The sequence below is a fragment of the Sceloporus occidentalis genome, unplaced genomic scaffold, assembly GCF_023333645.1.
Source record: "Sceloporus occidentalis isolate IW3139 unplaced genomic scaffold, rSceOcc1.0.p SCAF_14, whole genome shotgun sequence".
Classification (NCBI taxonomy): domain Eukaryota; kingdom Metazoa; phylum Chordata; class Lepidosauria; order Squamata; family Phrynosomatidae; genus Sceloporus; species Sceloporus occidentalis.
In genome coordinates, this window is record NW_028316994.1 from 8,520,299 (window position 1) to 8,543,703 (window position 23,405).

Sequence of the window (23,405 nt, forward strand, 5' to 3'; positions counted from 1 at the left end):
TTTCCCATATGCGGATCCCCTGCATATAGAGGGCGGACGGTATTTTACAGTTCTATCACAATTTAAAGAGCACAGTGAGTCTTTTGAGAGCCCATACGAATCAAGTTGTAAAATTTATTGATTCCAAGAGAAAAGTTTTCAAATTTCTACATTTCTTTAAAAACAATCAATACAAGGACTGTTCCTATCCCTTTAGTAAGCTTCAGCCAGTATTTAATAGCTTGAATCAGAGAAGATGCCCATAGCCACAGGTGCTGGCGAAATGTCAGGAAGAAACTCTTCTAGAACATGGCCACATAGCCCGAAAAACACAAAAAAACCCTAGTTTTTCTTTGTTAATTATGAAATGCTGTCTTGTCTTAAGTGCCTGATAAAATTACTAGCAAAAGAACAAAATCATTTGAGATGTTATGTTGTGTATATTTAATATATAAATACAGACACTAGACTGAAGTTAGCAAAATAGAAATCCATTCACAACTTATAAAAATTCAGGTTTGGCGAAATAGTTGTGCAGATCACGTCTGGTTACTAAATGATTCCCCAATGTTCCACGATATTTGCCTGGAGGGAAAGGCAGAAAAAGGGACAAAACGTTAAATCCTGTAACTATTCATACCAGACCACACACACTGAGTTGTATAAAAACATACAGGTTACTATCAAAACAAAATCATCAGTAGCTACCAGATATGTGAGATCACAAGGTCCTTTAATTAGGAATGTGACTAATACTGACTGCACTTTGGCTTTTCCCCTTCTAAAACAGCTTCCATCAACAGCTTTTCAAACCAGCTGAATGCAATAGAGACAAGACTCTACCTCAAACTGACCTGCCTACAGTAAATAATAATGTGGCTCTATCTTTCTACAACAACCTGCTGTGAACACAAAAGAGTCAGCACTTGAATTAGTTCTCTTCCTTTCCTCACATCTTGGATTGCGCTCCACTAAACTGGAAGAGCTGACTATTTCCCTTAAGCATTAGTTGAGCACTGCTAACATAGATATGTGGGATCAGGGTACTAAGAGGAACAGATTTGTAAGGTGCATTTAATAAACTTAGAGCCTAACTACAGTTATCAATGAAGGCTGGAGATACCTTCTGCCCGTTTAATAGATGTGTAGAAAATGAAATTCAGCAGGATTTAGTTGTTATGCAAACTGTTTCTGTTGTTATTGTGTACATTCAAGTCATTTCTGGATTGTGGCAACCCTAAGGAGAAACTCTAATAGGATTTTCTTGGCATGTTTCTTCAGAGGTGGTTTGCTATTGCCATCCTCGGAGGATGAGAGAGTGTGACTTGCCCAAGGTCACCCAGTGGGTTTCCATGGCTGAACTGGCATTTGAACCCTGGTCTCCAGGGTCATATTCCAAAGCTCAAGCCACTGGCTCTCGTTACACAAACTAAGAAGTAACATTTTCTCTTCCACACAGCCTTTAAAGGAACAGGAGAAATCCTTTCATTCCAGCAATCCCAAACCTAACCTAACATTTTTGACCCACCAATATGTGGGAATATTGTAGGAATCCAGCTGTCAGAAAATATTATCAAAAGTTATGAGGTACTAAACTGCTAAAGAATTGCGGAAAGCATGAGTTGTCCCCAAAAAGAAAATTACTTAGAAGTATATAAATTGTAAAAACAACAGTAAACTTCTACTTGGTTTCTAGCAGCAGTTCAAGTACTTCTGTTGACCTATGGAAGCCTTTAACTATCTGGTTTTAGATTACCCTGATTAGCCATCTCTTTGTTATTAATTAACTTTTGTCAAGTAGAAGTCAATTTATGGCAACCTTATGAATGAGAGATCACTGAGTCACCTTTGCATCAACAGCACTGCTCAGGTCTTGCAGAGTAAGGGCCCTGGCTTCTTTGATTGAATCTATCCATCTGGAATCCAGTAGTCTTTTTTCCCCTATTGTTTTCTACCTTATTGACTTTTCTAGTGACTCATGCTTTCTCATGGTGTGTCCAAAGTAGGACAATCTCAGTTTAGTCGTGTTGGCTTCTAGAGAGTGTTCAGGCTTTAATAGTTTAAATAGACAATTTGACTGTAGTGTCAAAAAGTAGGGTGGGAAGATTTTACATATGTATTTAAAAAGATCAAGGCTGAAATCCTGTCTTTGCAATGGGACTGCAGTATTTTGCAAATGTGCCAGTTCATTAACATAGATCCAAAACATAATGCAGAAATAATTCAGTTTGAGACCGCTTTAACTGCCCTGGCTCAATGCTATGGGACTCTGTGAACTGTCATTTTTTGAGACATTTAGCCTTTTCTGTCAGAGAACTCTGGTGCCACAATAAACTACAGTACCCAGGATTCCCTAGCACTCAGCCAGGGCAGTTAAAGTGGACTTGAACTGGATTATTTCTGCAGTGTTTTGGATCATAGTGACACTTATCAGTGAAAAGCTTGGGTGGCATAAAATTACTGTTGGGCAGGGGGACCAAAGGGAGGCATTTTAAGAGACTGTTTGGACAGATCACAGACTGTAGATCTAAAGCTCCCTCTTTCCTTCCACAATGTAACAATAGGAAGGTTTTTCTTCTTCTTTTAAACGAAATACCAGGGACAAGAGAGGGAAAAAGCTCACTTTGGAGCAAGCTTTAGGAAATAGCCTTTCCTCTACCATAATACATTCACATATTCCAAGTAATCTACCAATAAGTGTTCTCAAAATGAACTTATCAGGGTTATATGGAATTTAAAAAGTCTTATAGAATCTTGAAGGGCAACCATGAATTCTGATGAAAACATGAAAGTAACAACCAAACATGGTATATTTTATATAATACAATGTTGTGCTGATCTGGTGGGGTTTTTTGTGTACATTCGATTTAGGTTTGCTCAGATTCATTTCAAAACTCAGAGAAGAGTTCTATGTTTTTTAGCCACTCCTGCTCAGGGCCATTTTAATTCTTTCTCCTTTTTTTGCTTTTTGAACCCCAAGTGAGAAAATCACACCTATCACCACTACCTAGACTTCCCTGTGATAAAGACTAAAAGCTCAGAAACAATGGTCATGACTCATATCTTGCTGAAAGCCACTGGAATGCTAGTATCAATGGCTTAGGACCACAGTCTGTGAATACCACCATAAAAAGTAATTATACATCTACAATGGGTATTGTGACACCTGAAAAGGATCAGCAGATACAAAATTAGCAACTCTAAAATGGGATGGAGGATGCTCACAGAAGCATTTCAGGAACTAGGAGGTTATAGCTTCCAGGGTTTCTGGGTCCACAATGCACTGGAGGCCATTGAGACTCTGTATTTCCAATGCTGCTGCTGCTGCTGCCAGTAGCTAATATGCAGCCTCACACTTTTCAATTGTTATTCACCTTTTTGAGTTTATTCCTTTAGTTTCTATATTGTTCAATATGCATGTGACACCAGTGGCCCAGAGTTGGAACATAAACATTTTCATTGAAAAAGTAGAAAAACCTTGGGAATTTGAAAAACATTCAACCTTAGGTCCTGTATGTGAAAGAGTTCAATGAGCTGAGTTTAGAAAACTAGCTTTTTTGACATTTTGTTATAACTATACAATAACATTAAAATTATGTCGGTTTTATGCATAACAGCTGGACAGATTTTCGATCAACTTGGAGGGGATGTTTGGGATAGTCTTACAATATATAGACTATGGGGCGAAACAAACTACCCAAAAAGGGCGGATTGGGGCAACCCCAGAGCTGCTTTCCCCAGAGCCACAGTAAAACAGATGCACATGGCCCCAATCTGCTTTGCTGCTGCAGTCCCGGCTTTTCTGGCTTCTGAAAATGCGTCATATGATTGTCATGCCCCCAAGCTGCTCGGAAGCAGGCTTATTATGCCCATCTATTTCGCCCCTAAATGGATTAATATAATGCACTTTTGGAAAGGGAGCACTCCAATGATTTTTCCATTCCTACCATGTTTGGCAGCTAATTAGGAGAAGCATGTTGTCTCAAGTGCAACTGAGACTGGTGTGCAATGTAAGAAACATGTGAGCATTCAAAAACAGAATTATCCTCCAGAGTGGCTGAAACTGAAGGATCATTAATGATGGTAAGTGATTCTCCTAATCAATGTTAATTACTATTTATTTAGCAATGCTAAATAAATATACTTAGCAATGCTGGTCTTACAATGACATATACCTAGCAATGCTGGTCTTATAATGAAGCACGGTTATTGTGTCATGGCCATTTTCCTATTTTAAGCTTTGTGTATAATTGTCACAAACTATAATTCTAAGTGTGCTTTTCCTAAAACTAGTAACTTTTCTGGCCTTGTTTATGAAACTGTTGTTCTGCTTGTGTTTCATGGTAATTTGGTTGCACTGTGTATGGTCATTTTTCTCTGTACTAATTGAGCATATTGGTTCCTGTATTCAAAGTAGCAGCAGCCTGTGCTGCACCAAAGCTTATGTTGTCATAAAGCTGTGTATTTTTAAGGTACTACATGACTTTGGGTTAATTGTTATGCAGACAAACAGCTATGCTTCTGTGAAGTCAAAGGCTTTCATGGCCAGCAACCAGTTTTTTGTGCGTTTTTCAGGGTATGTGGCCATGTTCTAGAAGAGTTTATTCCTGACATTTCGCCACAGATGCTGGCGAAACGTCAGGAATAAAATTTTCTAAAAATGGCCACATCGCCTGAAAAAACCACAAAAAACTATAGCTATGCTTCTAGTTTTATGTGCAATGGAAAGTAGATCACTATACTACATCTCTTTTTTTAAAAAAAACCCTCTCATCCTTTAAGATAGACATTAGGTATTTGTCGGCTTTTAGGTGTCATACAATTCCCAACATGCCAGACTATTGACTAAAGTATGCCAATTGGGGAAGATAGGATTCAGAATCCAGAATCTGGGGCCCTGAAAGTTGCTCATTCCTGCCCCAATGTAAACTAAATACCCACTTTTAAAAAAGATGCCACTTGCTTAGGTGAGATGCCATAGACTTTTCCAAGGTCTTCCACCTGGAAAAACGGAGAAGAACAAGAAAATTAAATATGTGTTGATACCACACAGAGATTAATTATACGGGAAATGGGGATGTTCTAGTGAACAGCTGAATGACAAGAATTTTGTAGAATGATGCAGACTTGCACAGAAGTGATCCACTGGTTTGATCTCATGCAAAATCTAATGGTAATAGAGTGTACACAGCAGTGGCTATTTCAGTGCATGACAGAAATAGAAATGTTTCAAATGCAATCAACACCTTTTCACTCAGTCGAGAATACTATGCATGGTATGGAGAAAGCAGAATGACTTCATAGTACATCACCAATGTTAAATAGCATAACATAGATGACCCAATGAAATTGGTGTGCACAATAGATTCAGGACAGCCAGCATACAGGTAAATTATACAAAACATTATGAGATTCAACACTACAAGAATGGGCAACGGTCACTATCTAACATGGAGAAATATTAATTGGTCTACCATTAGTCACAACTAAATGCAGCCTCCATGCCAGGGCAGACAATTTGCCCCTCCAAACATCAGATAGTGACTCACAGCATCCCTTAACATTGCTATACTTGCAGACAGAAGCTGCACTCTAATATCTTAAGGGCTACCAATTGCATATTGGTACCTTCAAATGCAGTTGCACCTATATAAGGAGCTGTGCTAGCTCAGACCACAGGCCTATCTGGCCCAGCATTGTTCTTACATTGGCTAACCAGGTGCCTATGGGGAATATGTGAGTATAAGATGTGAAAACTCTCCCCTGCTTGTATTATATAGGAATTAGTGTTCAGAGACATATTATTCTGATAGTGGATGAACTATGTAGGTATGAGTCAGTTTCCTGGACATTGCTGCATTTTGTGGAATGAAATCCTCAATTTGATTATGAAGCATGTGAAGTATACACTCCGAATATCTAGTTGCTGGAAGACAGCAATGGAGGAGGTTTTTTGCTTTCATGAAACATCAAAGATCTGACTTGCCAGCAAACACAGGATGGACTAAGCGAACCTATGTTTTGATTCAGTTTTAAACAGCTAGTATTTTGTATTACAATTTCCAGAATCCAACTAGTGTCCATGATGGCTGAGAGATTCTGGGTGTTGTAGTCCAGTACCGTAACTTTCCTAAGCACTGGTTTGTTATGTTCTTTAAACAATAAATAGCTCTTCCACTCACAGACGCAACAATCATCTAGTGCTCTGTACTTTAGCTGTGAGCCCAGTGAATTCACAAGCTGAAGAGGGATTAATTCAAGACCAGTCCCCTGTCCACCAGATCCTGATGCTTCAGACCTGGCCTGGACAGGCAATCTGCTCAAGTATGTCAGCCTACAGAATTATTCTTTCTATGAGCAGCTATGCCTTCAGAGTCTACTGACCTTCTCAAATGATCCATAAAGATCTCTCCAGCCTATAATAAGTTGAGCTTTCTTCTTGCCGATGCAGTGCAGGGCCATGAGATCCTTCACAGAGCCTGTGTTCAGGAGGGTCAGAATGTTCTCCTTGCTGCGGGTCAGCAGGTCAGGGTGTACATCTACCTCCCACTCAGGAGGAGCCTCATTTTCAGAGCCAGGGGCCAACGTCTGAAGAACATGCATTGAAATGAAAAGGTCACAAGTTGTTGGCTGTCACCTTTGGGTCATTTTCTAATTAGCCCCCTCTCTCCTTTCTTCCACATCCTTTTATTGAACTCATCTCTTACAATCACAGGCTTTGTATGTGTGTGCGTTAGACATATTCAGTGAAATCATAAATTCTGACCGTCACCAATTAAGACCATGCTCGGTGTCCATGTTTCCACATGAGGTGAAATCAGGCACATGTGAAGGCATGTTCATTCCCTTTAGAGGGACAGGTCTACAGCTTGCAGCTGCCTGTTATAGACGATCTTTAAATGGGGTGAATTTTTTTTGCCATTATGTTTTAATGGCCTTCTCAAACCATTTCAAATTACTGTTTTTAATATGATTATCTAATTGTTTCTTTAAATATGAAGTTCAAAGGCTTTCGTGGCTGGCAACCCATAATTTTTTGTGGGCTTTTTTTGGCTATGTAGCCATGTTCTAGAAGAGTGTTTTTAAACTTTGCATCACCAACCTTCTCAATTCTGTTTTGTTTCAGTTCATATTGTGAGCTGTCTTTGGTCCTGTATTGAAAGAAAGGTAGGATATAAATAATGTCACAAAGCTAGAAAACCCTGTACTTTTGCAGATGTTAGATTTCTTCTCCCATCAGTTTGGGCTGATGGGAGGGGGAAAAAATCTAACATCTGCAAGACTACAGGCTTCTGAAGCTTTGTAACTTTATTTATACCTTTCCTTTCTTCCAGTACAAGAAAACTAGAGTCCAACAACACCTGGGAGCACCACAAGTTCAATTATTATTGAGAAGTGGTTGTAAAGCACCCCCACCCCTGATCATTCTAAGTGGAAAAAAGGTAGGACATAAAGTTACTGCTGTCACTTCCAAACCCTTCTTCCCCAAGGACAATCCTGATCCCCTTATGTACCTTCCTCTTTCGCCCTCGCTTCTTCTGCTTTATGATAATAATATCTTCTTTCTCTTTTGCTTCTGCTTCCTGAGTTTTCTCAGCTGCCTCCACTGGAAAGGAAAGAAAAGAGGGAGCTGGGACTTTGTAAGATTAAAAAAAAAAAAAAAAAGAAAAAAGAAAAAGAAGAGGAGGGAGTCCTGGCTTCCAGTTCACCACACACCCCCAACAATATGTCTTCTCACCTTGCTGGACAGGCAATACTACTACTTGTTTTCTTGGCTTGGCAAGTACTCGGGGAGCAAGTGCTTTGTTCTGCAGAGCCTTGGCTTCCATTTCCAGGTGTTTTGCTTTAAGACTCTGCAGATGATAAAAATGCAGGGCAATTTAAATGTGGGGGAAAGCTCTACTTTTTTACCACCAGGAACTTGAAATATGCCCCCAATCTGCTGACCAGCTCCCCATTGTCACAACAGAAAGATCAAAATATCTCTATTTTCTTTCACAGACCTGTCACTATTTTCACAGGGACTGCAAAGAAAATTTGAGGTATGTGAAAGTAGTACAGGGTTCTGGGGTGCTTGTGGGTGTGTTTCCACACATTGGGGTGGGGGCTTTCTATGATTGGAGAGAAAAGTTTCCTGAAAATCACACCTTTTTTAAAATTCAGGAGCCAAGAGGCTGGTGGCTTCAGCAATCACATGCAGTGGTCTCTTGGTATAAATCTTTTAACCCACTGTCACTGCTATATGAGCCTACAGTGTACAACATAATAAATAAACAATAAATCGTTTATTTATAGCCCGCCTTTCCTTGAGATCAAGGCGGGTTTCAGCATCATGGCAACAACAAACAATAAATAAAAACAATACAATATCAACATTAAAACCAAGAATTAACAACACAGATTAAAAACCGTACAAAAACTAGCCAAAGTGCAACTGCAAGAGGAGGGGGGGAAGAAGCGTTACAACATCTGGGGGAAAGCTTGTTCGAAGAGAAAGGTTTTAAGTCTCTTCCTAAATTGGTCGAGGGAGGGGGTCGAGCGGAACTCTTCAGGAAGCGAGTTCCATAATTGCGGGGCTGAGGTTGAAAACTCCCTCTGTGCAGTCGTAGAGTGTTTCGAAGGAGGAACCCTCAGAAGTTGCTTCCCGGCTGACCTGAGCATGCAGGGCGGATTATATGGGGAGAGGCAGTCCCCCAAGTACCCTGGGCCCAAGCCATTTAGGACTTTATAGTTTATAACCAACACCTTGTATTGCACCCGGAAGCGAATAGGCAGCCAATGTAGATCTTGCAGAACAGGTGTTATATGGCTGGACCTGGAACATCCAGTGACCAGTCTGGCTGCCATGTTCTGCACCAATTGAAGCTTCTGGGTTTGGTACAAGGGTTGCCCCATAAGAGATGTATTTTACTGCCTCATTGGTGCAACCTTTGACTTAACAACAACAACAATAATTAACACACAGTGGACTAACTGCAGCCCTCCAAGTGCTGATTGATCCCATCAGTCATAGCCAACCCAAGCCAGTAAGTCTATGAGTTGCAGTCCAGCAATATTCAGAGGTCTGTACTTTGGCCACTCCCTCCAAGTTGAAACAATTTATAGTTAACTACATTTGATAATCATTTTCCTGTTATTGGTGCCTAGCACTGAGAACAGTTACTTTTTAGGTTTACAGTTCCCAGAGTCCTCCAGCCACCATGCTAGGGATTCTGGAGTGGTAGTCCCAAAACATGTATTCTCTTAAGCTCTGCTTTGGCCTCTATCTTTTCTGTTCTTGGACATCTTTGGTAAGCTGTTCAGAAACAGGTTTCATAATATGGGTCAATCAAGCTCTTCATTTCCTTTAGGGTCAGAACATGGGTATCATCACCCAAGAAAAGATCTAAGGCCAGTAAGATGCAGCAAGTAGAAACTGCATTGAAGACAGCAGCATGCATTCCATCAGATTAACAGCTGTTCTGGCTCCCACTTTTTTGTAGCTACAATCTTGAAAAATTATATATCAAAAGGGGTTCAGGGAATCAGTCTAAAATGTAGCTTTTCCAGCGATGGAGAGGAATCATCCCGATGTGGGTTGCTCCAGTAGATAGGAAGACTTGAATGGAGCTACTAGAAGTGGAAACAACCCCATCCCCCATAGCTCTCAGTCTAGTTCCTGCCTCTGCTCCCCATAGGCTGTTTCTCAAGCTTCGATCCTCAATTCACCTACAGGAGAGTCCATTGGAGACTAGCCCATCTTGCAGTTCATTGACTCTAAGTTGGAAGAGACCACAAAACGCCATCCAGTCCAACCCCATTCTGCCATGCAGGAAAACATGATCAAAGCACTCTTGACAGATGGCAATCCAGCCTGATTAAAAACCTCCAAAAAAGGAGAACTCAGCCACACTCTAATATAGTGTATTCCACTATTGTCAGGAAGTTCTTCTGAATGTTTAGGGGGAATCTCTTTTCCTGTAATTTGAATGCATACTCTGTGTCCTAGTCTCTGGAGCAGAAGAAAACAAAAACTACAGTTAAGGAGGAAAAATGAAATGCACAGGTACATGACTAGTGACACCTGGCGTGACAACAGTAAATGGGAAAGGGATATAGGAATCTTCATGGATCGCAAGCTAAATATGAGTCAACAGTGTGATGCAGCAGCTAAAAAAACCAACATGATTCTTGCCTGCATCAGTGTCTAGATCAAGGGATTTAATAGTACCACTCTATTCTGCTTTGGTCAGACCTCACCTGGAACACTGTGTCCAGAAGAGGGTGGCCAAAATGATTAAAGGTCTGGAAACCTTGTCCTATGAGGAGCAGCTTAGGAAGGTTGGTGTGTTTAGCCTGGGGAAAAGAATGTTAAGAGGTGACACGATAGCCATGATTAAATATTTGCAGTGATGTTATGTTGGAGATGGAGCAAGATCTTACATTTCCCCCTAAAGTTCATTTTGTTAGTTTCGACCCAGCTCTCTAACCTGTTAGTCTTATTATGAATTCTGATCCAGGCTATTCTTCCTAATTTGATAATTTAATAATCTGCAAATTTGATAAGCATCCCCTCTATTCCAGACAGAAGGGAAGAGAAAGAAAGAACAAGGGTTTTTATTCATTAGCTGATCATGGATTTGTCAAGTAAATCAACGTAGAAATCAAGCACTGGCTTTCTAGGAAATCCTGTCACCATAATAACTTTTTCTATCATGACAAGCAGATGCCATTGTAGAACTATCCCCATGTGGGCAGGAATTGAAGAGTTGCCTTTGTTAAAACTTAAGGTGCTTGTTACTCCCCTTTTGTATTTTAAGAGATAGGCAAAAACATTAAAAAATGTTTGCATCCCACTTAATCTGATAAAATTAGTTGGGCTCTACTAATGAAGAACAAGACTCCAGATGTGAGACTGCAGGCAACTCCTATCATATCACAACCATTCTCAATGCTAGCTAGGACTGATGGGAATTGCAACCCAAAATTTGGAAGACCAGAAGATGCCAACTTCTCCTGCAGAACAAAAAGGGAACACAAACACAGAAACCAAAGCTTATCACCTGCAGCTCACGCCTAGTCTCATTCAGCAAATTCAAAATATTCATCCGCTCTCTGCCCGGTGTGTTGAGGAGGCGTGCCCCACCACTCCCAGCTCCAGCACTCTCTTTTTCCAAGGCCTCTAATCGTAGCACCCGTTCAACAACATTTGGCTCAAGATTTTCCAGAGGCAGTAGGGAACTAGTGATGAGAAACACCAGAAGTTATTACCAAGTTCCACTTAGCTTTTCTGACAATTCAAACAAAGGAACAAATTTGTGATAGTTTGGGGTTTTTTTTTAAGCTAAACCCCTCCAAACCCTGTCAGACCCTTAACCAAAAAGACCTTGAAGCCTCACCTGAGTGGCTCCTCCTCAACCACACCTGATTGTTCCTCCTCTAAGCAAGGTTTCTTTGCCTCAGGACCTACACTGCTGGTATCTTCACAAGGTCTCTTGGAAGCTTCTAAAAGAGAGGACACTTTATTTCACACATTACAATTTGATACACAGATAAGACCTAAAGACAACAAAGCTGACATTAAGATAAACTATTAATGGTATCTACATCAATCGACAAGACTGGTTATTTTTCTTGGCAACCTAGTTTCCAATTTGGCAGAAAACCTTCTCCAGCTTGGCTTACCATTCTCACTCTTCCACCACTGACAGCTCCAAAGACTTGTGGTATTTTGATATTGTGCATTCTGCTTTTATTATGCAGTCTGAGCTACTTTGTAAACCACCTTGGAACAATTTGCACCATGAAATGTAGGATAAACAATCGTAATTCCACTTAATCAATGTCATTTCAAGTTGCTTTACAAATAAAATCAACTGAAATTATCAAAATTAAGCAGGTGCTAAAATATTAAAACAAGTGCATGTGTCTGAGGGAAATGATCACAGAACATAACTATTCCTTAAGAACATCCACTCTTTCAAAGCTGCAGTAGATAAGAACAACCAGGTTGAGTATAAGGTGCCACAGATGACCTCAGAGCATTGACTGGTCCATATAGAGGAACAGGTAGTCCATGAGAAGTAGACATGATCATGGGAGGTTTCGGCATATTTTTAGGTCCTTTCCTGGGGAACCAAGAATCCTGCATTCCCTGTCACTTTTTTCGCACATAACATGTTATGTTCAGGTTCCACATCAATTCTGCAAGACTGCAAGCCAACTTTAGCCCAGTGCTTCCCTTACCAATCTCAGGCAGGGTTTCTTGTGTGAAAGGCTTGTTCACCACTTCCTTGGACTTGGCAGCAAAGTTGAGGCTTGTGAGGGTGTCAAAGTAGTACCGTTTCTCTGGGGCAATGTTTGCAATGATCAAGCTGTGAGCAGTACCACCTAGAGAATCCTGGAGGGAAGATGAAAGATATTCAGAGAGGAGAAAACAGCCACCATCCTCAGTCATCTCTAAACCAATACTTCCTCTAGGGAAATCACATCCTCCCAACTACCTGGAGGAGACGAGTAAGTTTGCTGTCTCTGTAGGGTATTCGAGGCAGCCCCTGGTTAAGGGCATCAACCACCTTACTGAGGACAAAAAGTGAGGTGTTGATGGCGCCACTCTCCTTCAGACGCAAGCCTTTGTTGCCAGTCCGACGGTTGTCTTCTGAGCCTGCCAAGTCAATGAGACAAAGTTTTGCCGCCCGGCATGCAGATGGTGGCCAGCCCCGGGACCGGCTCACTAGCACCAGCAAGACAGCATGACTCCGGCTGGAGCGCTGATTCAGCTGTGTAGACGCCACTGTCCGATTGCAGCTGGCAGGCAAGAAGTGCCTTTCAAAGTCAGGGAAGTTTGTGATCTCCCGTTGGGTCAAGCCTGGCACCAGGATGTGGTGGTTGCGATCCTCCCGGATGGGCAAGTCATGAAGGGAGGGCTGAAGGAGGTCCAAAACCTGTGAGATAGCAAACCTTCATTGACTTCGGTAAAAGTGATGCCTGAAAGTCTCAGTGTGTATCAATGCATAAAGACCATAGCTGGCTGGCTTAAACAAGTTGTTTATTTTCATGAAGTACAATGGAAGCCCATTTTTTCTCTTAGAAAAGGTAGCACATGCCAGCAAAGGCCTTTCTCAAGGTAGCATGGGAAGGCAATACACCTTGGCCAAGACTAAAAGCTACCAATCCTAAATACAACACAGTAAAAAAAAGAGGAAACATGAGGGAAACTACAAATCCATAACCAATATCCATTACTCTCCTAGACATTTATCTCCCAATATTTCTTGCTGTTGGATTCTCTCATATTCTGAACCATCACCCAGAGATTTCACAGTTCCTAACCAGTGAATACGTTGAGTTTAACTTTTTTTGGAGCAGTTTGTCAGTCTTCACTTACCTTCTCTTGGTATATCTCAAGATAGGACATAGAGACTGAATACTTCCACCCATCCCCTGAAGCATCTCTTGTCATCTGCAAGATATCCCGAACAGCTCGCGGTATCACCCCTGGTTGATCTGGAGTCCCCAACATTGTATGTGTCTTGCCTGCCAGTGGGAGAAGAATGGTAAGAAAGAATAAAACACCAGTTCTCCCCTCAGTTCAATCCTAGTTGCCAGCCCATTTGAGCTGGTTTCATCTCTATAATGCTTTATATTCACCTGCTCCAGTAGGCCCATAAGCCAGGATGCTGGCATTCTGCCCCTCCAGCAAATGGTGCAACATAGGTTGAACTGACCCCATATAGATATCATGCTGAGTGGCTGCTTCACCATAAAAAGCATCAAACCTGTTGAGAGAGAAGCAGGATGTGGACTGACTAATTGCCTAGAAAATGGAGCAGTTTCTAAGGTAAGGAGATTACCAACAGGAGGACAATGTGTGGGTCTACAAAGCCATTCCTTAAAGCAGAGCAAGATACATGGCGGGGATGGGGCTCCAGATGTTTTGGACTACAACTCTTGCCAATGCCAGCGGACAAAGGCAATTGTTAGGGATTGGGGGAGTGGTAATCCACAAACAGGAAGGGTAGACAACTGAGGAGGGGGTTATGTTTGCCCCTGGACAGCCCCATGATGGGATGGTCCAACACACCTGACATTTGGAAGTGACATCATGTCACTTCTTTCATACTTGGCCAATTTCAGCCAACTTTTCAGCTTTTCTGAGGGGTTTTAAAGTATATGTGGGGATTGTTGGGGCAAAACCACTGTTTTTGCCTTGGTTTTGAGCCACAGGGAGATAATTGCCCAAAAACATTAAAAATGGCCAGGGGGTCTGGTGGCTTCGGAGGTTGCAATTTGAGTCCCCAAGGCTGCACTTTCCCCAACTCTGGTCTGTAAAGTAATAGCTTACCAAGCTTTGAGGTTTTCCCTAGCAATATCACCTGATCTCATGCAGGGAGAAGGCAAGAGCATTTTGGCAATATCTTGGCAGTGCCAATGATATGGCCCCTACCTCAGTTCAAAGTGAACTCCTCCCATCCATTAAGATCAGCAAACAAAAACACTGTGAGTTCAGTTTAAGAAATCGTGGCCCAACTCACTTGTATTTCATTGTCGCCATCTCGTTCCTCCAGTTAAGGATCTCCAAGGAACGAGAATCCACACCACGCACACATGGAACATCCTGACCCTGTCCAGTTCCCACACCAGGCCGCAATCGGACACATACTCGTACTCTGGCTGGTGCATTGGCAGGGACTCGGCAGACCTTGGTCCGTCTTGAGTGCTGCTTCGTAGACATGAATGCCTGACAGCAGAAGAAAGTGTGTTGTAAGCTATAAGTAACTGAAAGAGAAAGGAACTTGGTATCACCCTGTCCATATTCCAACAGCTATCACATCTGACTCCAAGCCTTCTTAGTTGTGGCATCCTGACTATAGAAGCTTCTCACTTGAAGGCTTACATTCTGCCTTACATTTATACCCTACCTTTCCCCGCATATTATAAGAGCAGGCACAATGCAGTCCACATAGTCGCACATTATCTTTCTTTGTTGTTGTTAACCACCTTTGAGTCGGCCCTGACTCATAGAAGTCCTGTGAACAAGACACATCCAGTACTCTCTATCCTCTACTGCTCTGCTCAGTCCCTGCAAACCCATGCCTGTGACCCCCTTGACTGAGTCCATCTATCTTGCAAGTAGTCTTCCCTTCCTTCTCCTACCCTCTGCCTTTCCAATCATTGTTTCTTCAGAGATCCACTTATAGTGCTACAATTCCACTTTGACTGCTCTAGCTGCCTCCTGTTGCATTCTGGGATTGGCAGTTTTAAGGAGGGGTATTGCAGATACAGAGGGATCCAAACCTGAAGCCACACCGGCTCTTCATGTAAAGCCTCTGTTTAGGGCAGCGTTCCCAGGCATCACACGGTTGTTGTCCTGTGTGTATTTTAACCTGATTGTTTGCTACATTTTGTTTTTTTAAACTTAATATGTACTAATATGTCTCTACTTCTCATGGCTTTACCCAGAATGCCATGCCGTGGGCAGGTGTTCTTTCTCTTTACTCGCCCCTCCACCTTCGTGGCTTTGACTATTCAGATGTTATTAATATGTCTGCTCTAGGAATCTCTAGGTCCTCCAGCGCAACCCTATGGTCAACATCTGCCAGACACTGACCATAGAGTTGCGCTGGAGGACCTAGAGATTCCTAGAGAAGCATTCTCTCTAGGAAACGCCTGAGAATTCTAAATACCCTCCTTAAAACTGCCAATCCCAGAATGCAACAGGAGGCAGCTAGAGCAGTCAAAGTGGAATAGTAGCACTATAAGAGTATAGTGTGATAAACATCAATGTATGTAAAGACGCTTACTCCGAAGTAGACCGCTGTGCTTCCAAAGGCTTTTGCCTGCAAGTAAGGATCCGTTGTCACCGAAGGGCCGCGCTGAGCCTCACTTCCAAGCCAGAGAGGCTTCCAGTCCCATCGCAATCGCCCTCCTCTCCGCCGGCTCCTTGCTCCTCACACAAAATGGAAGCCGAGGAGGAGGAATCCCAATTTCCCAACCTTCGCGTTTGTATTTGGCGCTAAGCCCACCCCCAAAGGGAAAACCGACCAATGGGAAGGAAGCAGAAGAAAAAACAGCCGTTAAGCCACTGCGCATGCGCATTGGGAAGGCCGAAAGACAGAGGAAGCGCCGCGCACGCGCACTGGCACCTCAGGGCGTTGGATGGGAGGGTTCGCGCATGCGCACCAGAACTGGAGGGCGTGACGACGATGATGAGCGTTAAAAATGGAGGAAAAGAGAACATAGGTCCAAAACACTCTGCAGAAGTGATCCACTTTTTTGTTTGGAGAATCACTTTTAACTGCCCTGGCTCAATGCTGTGGAATTCTGGGAACTGTAGTTTTGTAAGACATTTAGCCTTCCCTGTCAGAAAAAGCTCCGCTGCCACAATAAACTACCATTCCCAAGATTCCCTAGCACTGAGCCCTGATTATTTCTGCGGTGTGTTTCGGACTCGAGAGAGAACATGTTCACATAGGTCCAAAACACAAAATAATCAGTTTGAGGCCGCTGTGACTGCTAGGGAATTCTGGGACTTATTGTGGCACCAGAGCTCTCTGACGGGAAAAAATTAATGTCTCATAAAAACTACAGTTCTCAGAATCCCCTAGTAATTGAGCCAGGGCAGTTAGAGCGGTCTTAAAATGGATGATGATGATGATAATAATAATAATAATAATAATAATAATAATAATAATGATGATGATGATGATGATGATGGCTAAGAGCGCATGCGTTAAAATTAAAAACCAGCGGAGTTGTATGCGCATGCGTCGAAATACGGCGCATGCGCCGTAGCAGACGAAAGTCGTATGCTCAGTGAGGCTGTTCGGCGTCAAGGAGGAGCGATCGATTGTGCGGGGCTCTCCTTTTGTGGGCTGCCTGTCTTGTCTGGAAAGGAAGGCAAGAGGGAAGGAGGCTTATGGGAGCTGTGATGCCCGGATGGACCCTGAGTGGGCGACTAGGGACCCTCCCTTCAACTCCCTTCCTAACCAGTTCATAGGCTGACCACTCTCTTTCCACAAACCTTGTCCTCAGCCCCAAACTCTGCAACAAGTCTCCAGCTCCTCTGCTCATGTGCAGAGTGCTTTCAATGGACAGCAACACAACTGTGATGCAACCAAATTAAACAATTAATGTATAGTTCCCCAAGGGTTGATCTTAAGCATGGAAACAACCAGATCTGATCTACTGTTTTGTAAGGAGGCAAGAAAGTAACTTCCACTGCACAGTGGGGTGGCTTACTTCCAGGTAAGTATGGCTGAGGCACTGCAAGAATAATGAACCAGTTTGACACCTCTAAAGCTGGGGCTGCATCCACACTGGGGAAATAAGCCGGTTTGGCAGCGCTTTAACTTTTTCTGGCTCTTTGCTATGGAATTCTGGGAGTTGGAATTCTGGGAGTTGGAGTTTGTTGTGGACCCAGAGCGGAGCAGAGACCGTATTTAAACTACCATAATCTTTTAATTGATTAGGTAGAATGATGTGCAACCGCTGTGCTGTTTTTCAATACAGCATGTAATGTGCTTTTGAACGTTTTATATTAATATTTTAATTGGATTGATTATTTAATGCTTTTTAAACTTTTGCACCGTATAGTGTTTTAGCTAATTTGTTTTAACTGTAAGCCACATTGGAGCCCATGTTCAAAGAAAAGCTGCATATTAATCAAAGCAATTAATAAAGACATGATCAGCACCCCAGCTGCTTCACCATTTTGTTCTGGCGATTCTCATAAAACAGTGATTCTCAGGCTATCTGGTGTGAAAGACCAGCGTTTCCGTCCTCCTGCTCAGGACCAGCCTTAAACGTGAACCCATTGGGTACAATTCTTTCTTCCTTTCTTTGTTTGTATGGAAATTTGCTAGGAACTAGCAGCCAATGGCTCAGCGACCAACACCAGTTCTGGGACCAACACCACTTTGAGTAACATTGCAGTAAAACATTTTTTTTCCTATTGCACCATGTCAGTAGCCAGTGATAATAGGATACAGACACTTCATCTTCTGCCCTGTTGATTCTTCAGCCCTGTAGCCATAGGGCCTGAACAGACAGGCCAAAATAAAGCTGCTTCGGGTCACTTTGGAGGTATGTTGGTTAAATGATGCATGCATCCTAAGAGCCTAGAAGCTGCGCCAAAGCCACGCTCCACTCCTAAGGACTGGAGTGCAGCTTTGGCAAAGCTTCTGGCCTCTTAAGATGTGTGTGTCATTTAAACAGTATACAGTACTCCAAAGTGACCCAAAGCAGCTTTATTTTGGCCTGTATGTTCGGGCCCTTAGTCACTCTTTCTGCCTCTCTCTTTTGCAGCCATGGAGGAAGCTAGTGCTGTTGAAGAAGGGGAAGTGACCTCAGGGATGCAGTCCTTAGCAGTGGAAGATGGGCCTGCCCCAGAGCTGGAAACTCCCACTGAGGAACAAGATGAGGCACCCAGGGAAGCAGAGGGGGAGCAGTCAGAGAAGGGAGAAGATGACTCTGCTGAAGAGGATTGGTGTGTCCCCTGCAGTGATGAGGAACTGGACTCCCCAGACAGCTGGATGCCTCCCCCCACTGAGATCCGGCGCCTCTATGAGCTCATTGCTGCCCAAGGGACCCTAGAGCTCCAAGCAGAAATCCTGCCCAGGCGTAACCCCACTCCAGAGCCTGACAGTGAAGATGAAGATAAATCGGAAGGGGAGCCTGAGAACCAGGAAGAAGAGGAGGAGGAGAAGTAAGATCATATGGTGGAGATGGATTTCAACTAAAAGAAGGGTTAGAGAGGAAAGACCTGACACAACAAGAGCTTCATCCTAGATTGATTTATGTTTTCTCTTTTTTCCCCCAGGCCTCATGTGCCAACAGAGTTTGATTTTGATGATGAGCCTTCCTCACCCAAGAGCTCCTTGATTGATCGTCGAAGAACCCCTGGTATGTAGAGAAGATTCAAGATCTCATGCTAAGATCCCATGAGAGAATTCAAGGAGCCACGCTGGATCAATCCCAAAGCCTATGTAGTGCAGCATTCCATTCCCACAACAGTTAGTCAGCACCTTGTGCGAAGCCCACAAGAAGGGCATGAAGGCAACAGTGCCCTCCTGCTTCTGTTTCCTTGTGACTGGTGTTCAGAGGTGTTTTGCCTCTGATACTAGAAGCTAACATGGCTGCAAGCTATTTGACAGACTTACCCTCCACAAATTTACTTAATCCTCTTTTGAAGTCATTATGGTTGACAGTCATTGCTACAGTTTGTGTTAACAAATTCCACAAACTTTAGCAAAGCAAAGATATATCTTTCTCCCACTGTTTCAATTCTCCCATTGTTCACTTTCACTAGATGTCCCCATGTTCTAGTATTAAAAAAACATTTCCTTACACCAGGGATGGAGAAAGAATGGCTCACAGGTTGCATGTGATCCCAGAGTTAAAAAAAAATAATCCCCCAACACACACCTAAGGGGTGGTGGTGAAGGCAATTTCATCTGCCCCCCCCCCCAAGAGCATCATAGAATTGAAAGAGAGCTCAAGGGCCATCCAGTCCAACCTCCTGCCGTGCAGGAATACACAATCAAAGCAATCCTGACAGATGGGCATCAAGCCTCTGTTTAAAAACCCCAAAGAAGGAGACTCCACCATACGCCGAGAGAGTGTGTTCCACTGTTGTACAGCTCTTTCAACCTACAGCCCTCCCTTCAGCCACCATCTTGGGGGGAGAGAGGCAGGCAAGCTCCAACTGCCTGCCTGAAAGAAGAAAAAGCCCTCCTTCCGACCACCATCTTGAGGGGGAGAGAGGCCTGGCCTGAAAGACTAAGGGCCCTCCTTCCGACCACCATCTTGGGGGGAGAGAGGCCTGTTATGTTTTATTTTGACTTTGTATTGTACTTCCTGTTGTACACCGCTTTGATCTAATTTGGAAAAGCGGTATATAAATAAAAATTATTATTATTATTATTATTATTATTATTATTATTATTATTAATGTTTAGGTAGAATCTCTGTAGTTTGCATCCATTGTTCCAATCTAGTCTCTGGAGCAGCAGAAAACAAGCTTGCTCCATCCTCAATATGACACCCCTTCAAATATTTAAACAGGGCTTAACCTTCGCTTCCAGGCTAAACATACCCAGCTCCCCATTGGGGGCTTTTGGAGGCCAGAGAATTGCAATTTCCTTTTACAGGGGGATGTGACCCTCCAAGGCTGTGGGGGGGGGATGCACCCCCAAAACTTTGTCAGTTTGCCATCCCTGCTCTACACTGCATAATTTTAGTATGTTTTTATTATGTGCTCCCTTAATTTATACTTAGGTTTTTAAAAGCTAAGCAGCCCCAAATGTTGTACTTTTTCCTCATAGAGGAATTGTTCCAACCCCTTGATAATATAAGCCCTTTTCTACCTCCATAGGGAAGGTGTGGGAAATACAGATACCCCCCATCAATTTATGAAAATAAATTGACAGGGAAAACATGGCCACAAATGTCACCCAATCCTCCCTAGGTGTCAGTTTCCACTTCTATTTGAAGAATGCTGCTTCTAAACTTAAAATGGTTTGGGCACATCAAACATTGCCCACATGCCACTTGCAAGCATTTAGGAACAAAAACATTATTGTTTTTAACTTTTGAGGATGGGATGCTTGGTATGGGGTGGATATTACTCACCAAGCAGCTGTCTAACTACTTTTTGAGGGGTGGTGACCAGAACTGAAAACAGTATTACTAGAACATGCATTTTTCCAGTCTGTGTGAGAGTATCCATCTCCACAACACCTCCACCTTTTGATGTCTCTCTAAAGATTATCATTAATATTTTGACCAGAGGACATTTTGGCCCTAGTCCTAAATTACTTTGGAGGCTTATATTGTCACTCACTGTGATTCTGTGGTTATCTAATATCCATAGATATCCATATCCTAATGGTTCTTCCCATTGTACTAGATTTCCATCATTTTCGTTCTGCCTATGCTCCTCTGTAAAACAAAGCTTTCAAACTGCCCCATTTTGGGCCAGAGGCTTCCAGTGTTACCACAGAAAACACATACACCATTTTTCTCCATGTGCATTTACCACTTTGGTTAGCTAATGCTCCGATGTATGCTCATGGCCTGTTTTTACTTCACCTAAATTAAACTGAAAGATCCTTATGCAATTGTGCTTGCCCTTGCCCTGTTCTGCATGTCTCGATTCCGTCCCAAGACTCAAGATCTAATTCATTCTGCATTAGTTTATACATCACAGGGTCCTGTGTGTTATCCATTGCAATCCCAGGGCACAGGAACCCTAACTGAAGGCCATTTCCTCTGTGTGAAACCCCTCCACAGAAAGCCAAAAGAGATTGGCTGGCAGAATTGCAATTTTCCAGACAAATAACATAGGTAAGGGCCATGTAGGTTTATGTAACATTCTTTAATTTCAACAAAGGAAGACTGGACAATGTCAAACATATGAAAAAGAAAGGGACAGGGAGCACTTAGGATAAAAGGCTGATCTTACTTCAGTTAAAAAGGAATAAAATATAGGTTGTGATACAGTCAGGGAGGAATGTTTTTCTTCTAGCAATATCTTGTTCTTGAGTCCTGTGCCTCATTTTTTTATTATTATTATTTTAAAAGGCCTTGGGTTAGCTGTTTCTGTCAACTCTGCAAACCCTAATTTGTGTTTAATGTTTAGGGACCTTGGCCAAGAGCCAGAAGAGGGAGGCCCGCATGGACAAAGTGCTTTCGGACATGAAGCGTCACAAAGTCTTAGAGGAACAAATTATGAAGACTGGACGAGACCTCTTTGATCTTGACTCAGATGATGTACCCACACCAAAACGGCCACCAGGTCTCTTCTTGCGCCAGCGCAAATACTGACCACAGTGAAGAAGATGAATTGGTTGATTTGGGGCAGAGGTGGAGGCTTTGCATCAAATAGAGAAGGGGAAGGGAATAAGTGCATGGACCCATTTGACTAGGCAAGGCCTTGGACTTATCTTAGATCCTGTACTAACTGCAGGAGGTGTGTATGTTTAGTTACTTGGATGTAATAAAAACTCTGTGAGTTCATTTTTCTAGTAGTGTTTGGAGGAAACATAGAAGTTACAGGGAAAAGGGTAATACTAGCATGTACACTGAAGAATTCTAGGGGTTGTAGTACAAAAAAAAATACCATTTCCAGACTCTATAAGGAGTCACTGTTCCACTTTGAATGTTCATCATGACAATTTTCCCTTCCCTTTCTGTTATGAATAATGAACTCCTAGCCATCTTTGCCTCTTTGGAATTAGGAAGGGAAACATGGGAGCGTTACAGACCGCCTAAAAGCGACAGTCTGCCGGCAGTGCCGGTTGCTGCGTCCGGGAACCGCAGCGGCCAAACCTCGCAATTCCTGGGTGCAGCCGAAAAGAAGCACCAAAATGGCGCTTCTTTTTGCATCCTGGAAGTGGCGCCGTGAGGCGCTAATTGCACACTTGTGGCGTCACTTCTGCTGCGCAACATCCGGACACTACACGTGCGCGCATCCGGACGCTATGCGTCCGTGACGTCAACATGGCCCCCGTGTGGAACAGGCGCCGCCATTTTGTACGGACCCAGTCCGTACTAGGGTTAGGGGCGTCAGGAAGTGACGCCCCTTCCTAACCCTAGTATGTGCAGAGCGCGTACTTTATGCCCATCCAGAACGGGCCATGGTGTCACCCTTGCAATTCTGTGCTTTGGAAATGCTGAAGAGCACTTTTGCAGATGTTAAGGATGATCACCTGCCCATTCCACAACCTGAGTTAGAGAAAGGAACAGGGAATAAGCTCAGAGCTTTGGTGATGGAGTGTGAGTTCATCCCTTTGAAGAAGAATGGCATCATCGTTGTGCTGGCAAATCTTGGTGGGCTGCCAGGACTAGCCAAAATTTGTGGGCCCTGGATTAAGAAAGAGAAACAAGGCTGTACTTGTGTACATGCATGTACATGTGTGTTTTAAATACAAACTGTTCCTTCTGTGGCAGGTGAGGGAGAGCACACAATGATACTTCAGCTCCTAGGAACTCTGTGTACTTGGAAGTAAACCAGTCTCCATTTGTTGTGCCTGGTGGGCAGAGAAAAAGCTTATTCATGCACAGGAGGCATGAGGAAGAAGCTTAATACGCCAGATTTTTGACAGATGGGAGTCAGAAGATTTAGGATTTTTATTTTCTTTAAATATGAGGTTTCATATGCCTTTTTGTTTGTAATCCTTTAACACATTTTGGCAATATATATTTTTAAAATAATTCTCTGAAGGGTGGAAATTAAATTCAGCACTAGAGGCTGATGCAGAAATATATAAAGTGTAAGTTGCACCCTAGTAAGTGTGTGTGTTTTTGGCTGTCATTTCTTATTTGTAGTTAGCCAGTAAGATAAGGGATGCAAGCAAACATATGGATAAAAAATAATGGGTGCAGGCAAAACATGGAAACAAAGTATAGACAGTTATACTTGTCTGCTTTTATACAGCAATATTTTG

At 42.8% G+C, this 23,405-nt stretch overlaps 2 protein-coding genes across 7 annotated transcripts; one reads left to right on the forward strand and one right to left on the reverse strand.

The window, feature by feature from the left end:
• Positions 1 to 166: 166 nt before the first annotated feature.
• Positions 167 to 15,997, reverse strand: LOC149303787 (kinesin-like protein KIF22). 4 transcript variants are annotated; one of them, XM_089480573.1, is made up of 13 exons: positions 15,798 to 15,997; positions 14,493 to 14,698; positions 13,609 to 13,736; positions 13,346 to 13,494; positions 12,462 to 12,902; positions 12,205 to 12,358; positions 11,358 to 11,460; positions 11,022 to 11,199; positions 7,718 to 7,832; positions 7,494 to 7,585; positions 6,364 to 6,567; positions 4,921 to 4,980; positions 167 to 564 (listed from the first exon to the last, which is right to left on the reverse strand). In XM_089480573.1, the coding sequence occupies exons 2-13, from the start codon at positions 14,690 to 14,692 to the stop codon at positions 532 to 534; spliced, it is 1,857 nt and encodes a 618-aa protein (XP_089336699.1). In that variant the 5' UTR covers positions 14,693 to 14,698; positions 15,798 to 15,997; the 3' UTR covers positions 167 to 531. The 4 variants fall into 4 exon arrangements, with proteins under 4 accessions (XP_089336699.1, XP_089336697.1, XP_089336698.1 ...); XM_089480571.1 differs by having other exon boundaries at positions 11,358 to 11,463; XM_089480572.1 differs by having other exon boundaries at positions 11,358 to 11,463; positions 14,493 to 14,736.
• A 128-nt stretch (positions 15,998 to 16,125) lies between these two features.
• On the forward strand, positions 16,126 to 23,180 carry PAGR1 (PAXIP1 associated glutamate rich protein 1). 3 transcript variants are annotated; one of them, XM_089479887.1, is made up of 4 exons: positions 16,126 to 16,200; positions 18,265 to 18,664; positions 18,779 to 18,861; positions 21,599 to 23,180. In XM_089479887.1, the coding sequence occupies exons 1-4, from the start codon at positions 16,164 to 16,166 to the stop codon at positions 21,781 to 21,783; spliced, it is 705 nt and encodes a 234-aa protein (XP_089336013.1). In that variant the 5' UTR covers positions 16,126 to 16,163; the 3' UTR covers positions 21,784 to 23,180. The 3 variants fall into 3 exon arrangements, with proteins under 3 accessions (XP_089336013.1, XP_089336014.1, XP_089336015.1); XM_089479888.1 differs by lacking the exon at positions 16,126 to 16,200 and adding an exon at positions 16,688 to 17,205; XM_089479889.1 differs by lacking the exon at positions 16,126 to 16,200 and adding an exon at positions 17,764 to 17,777.
• Positions 23,181 to 23,405: the final 225 nt, after the last annotated feature.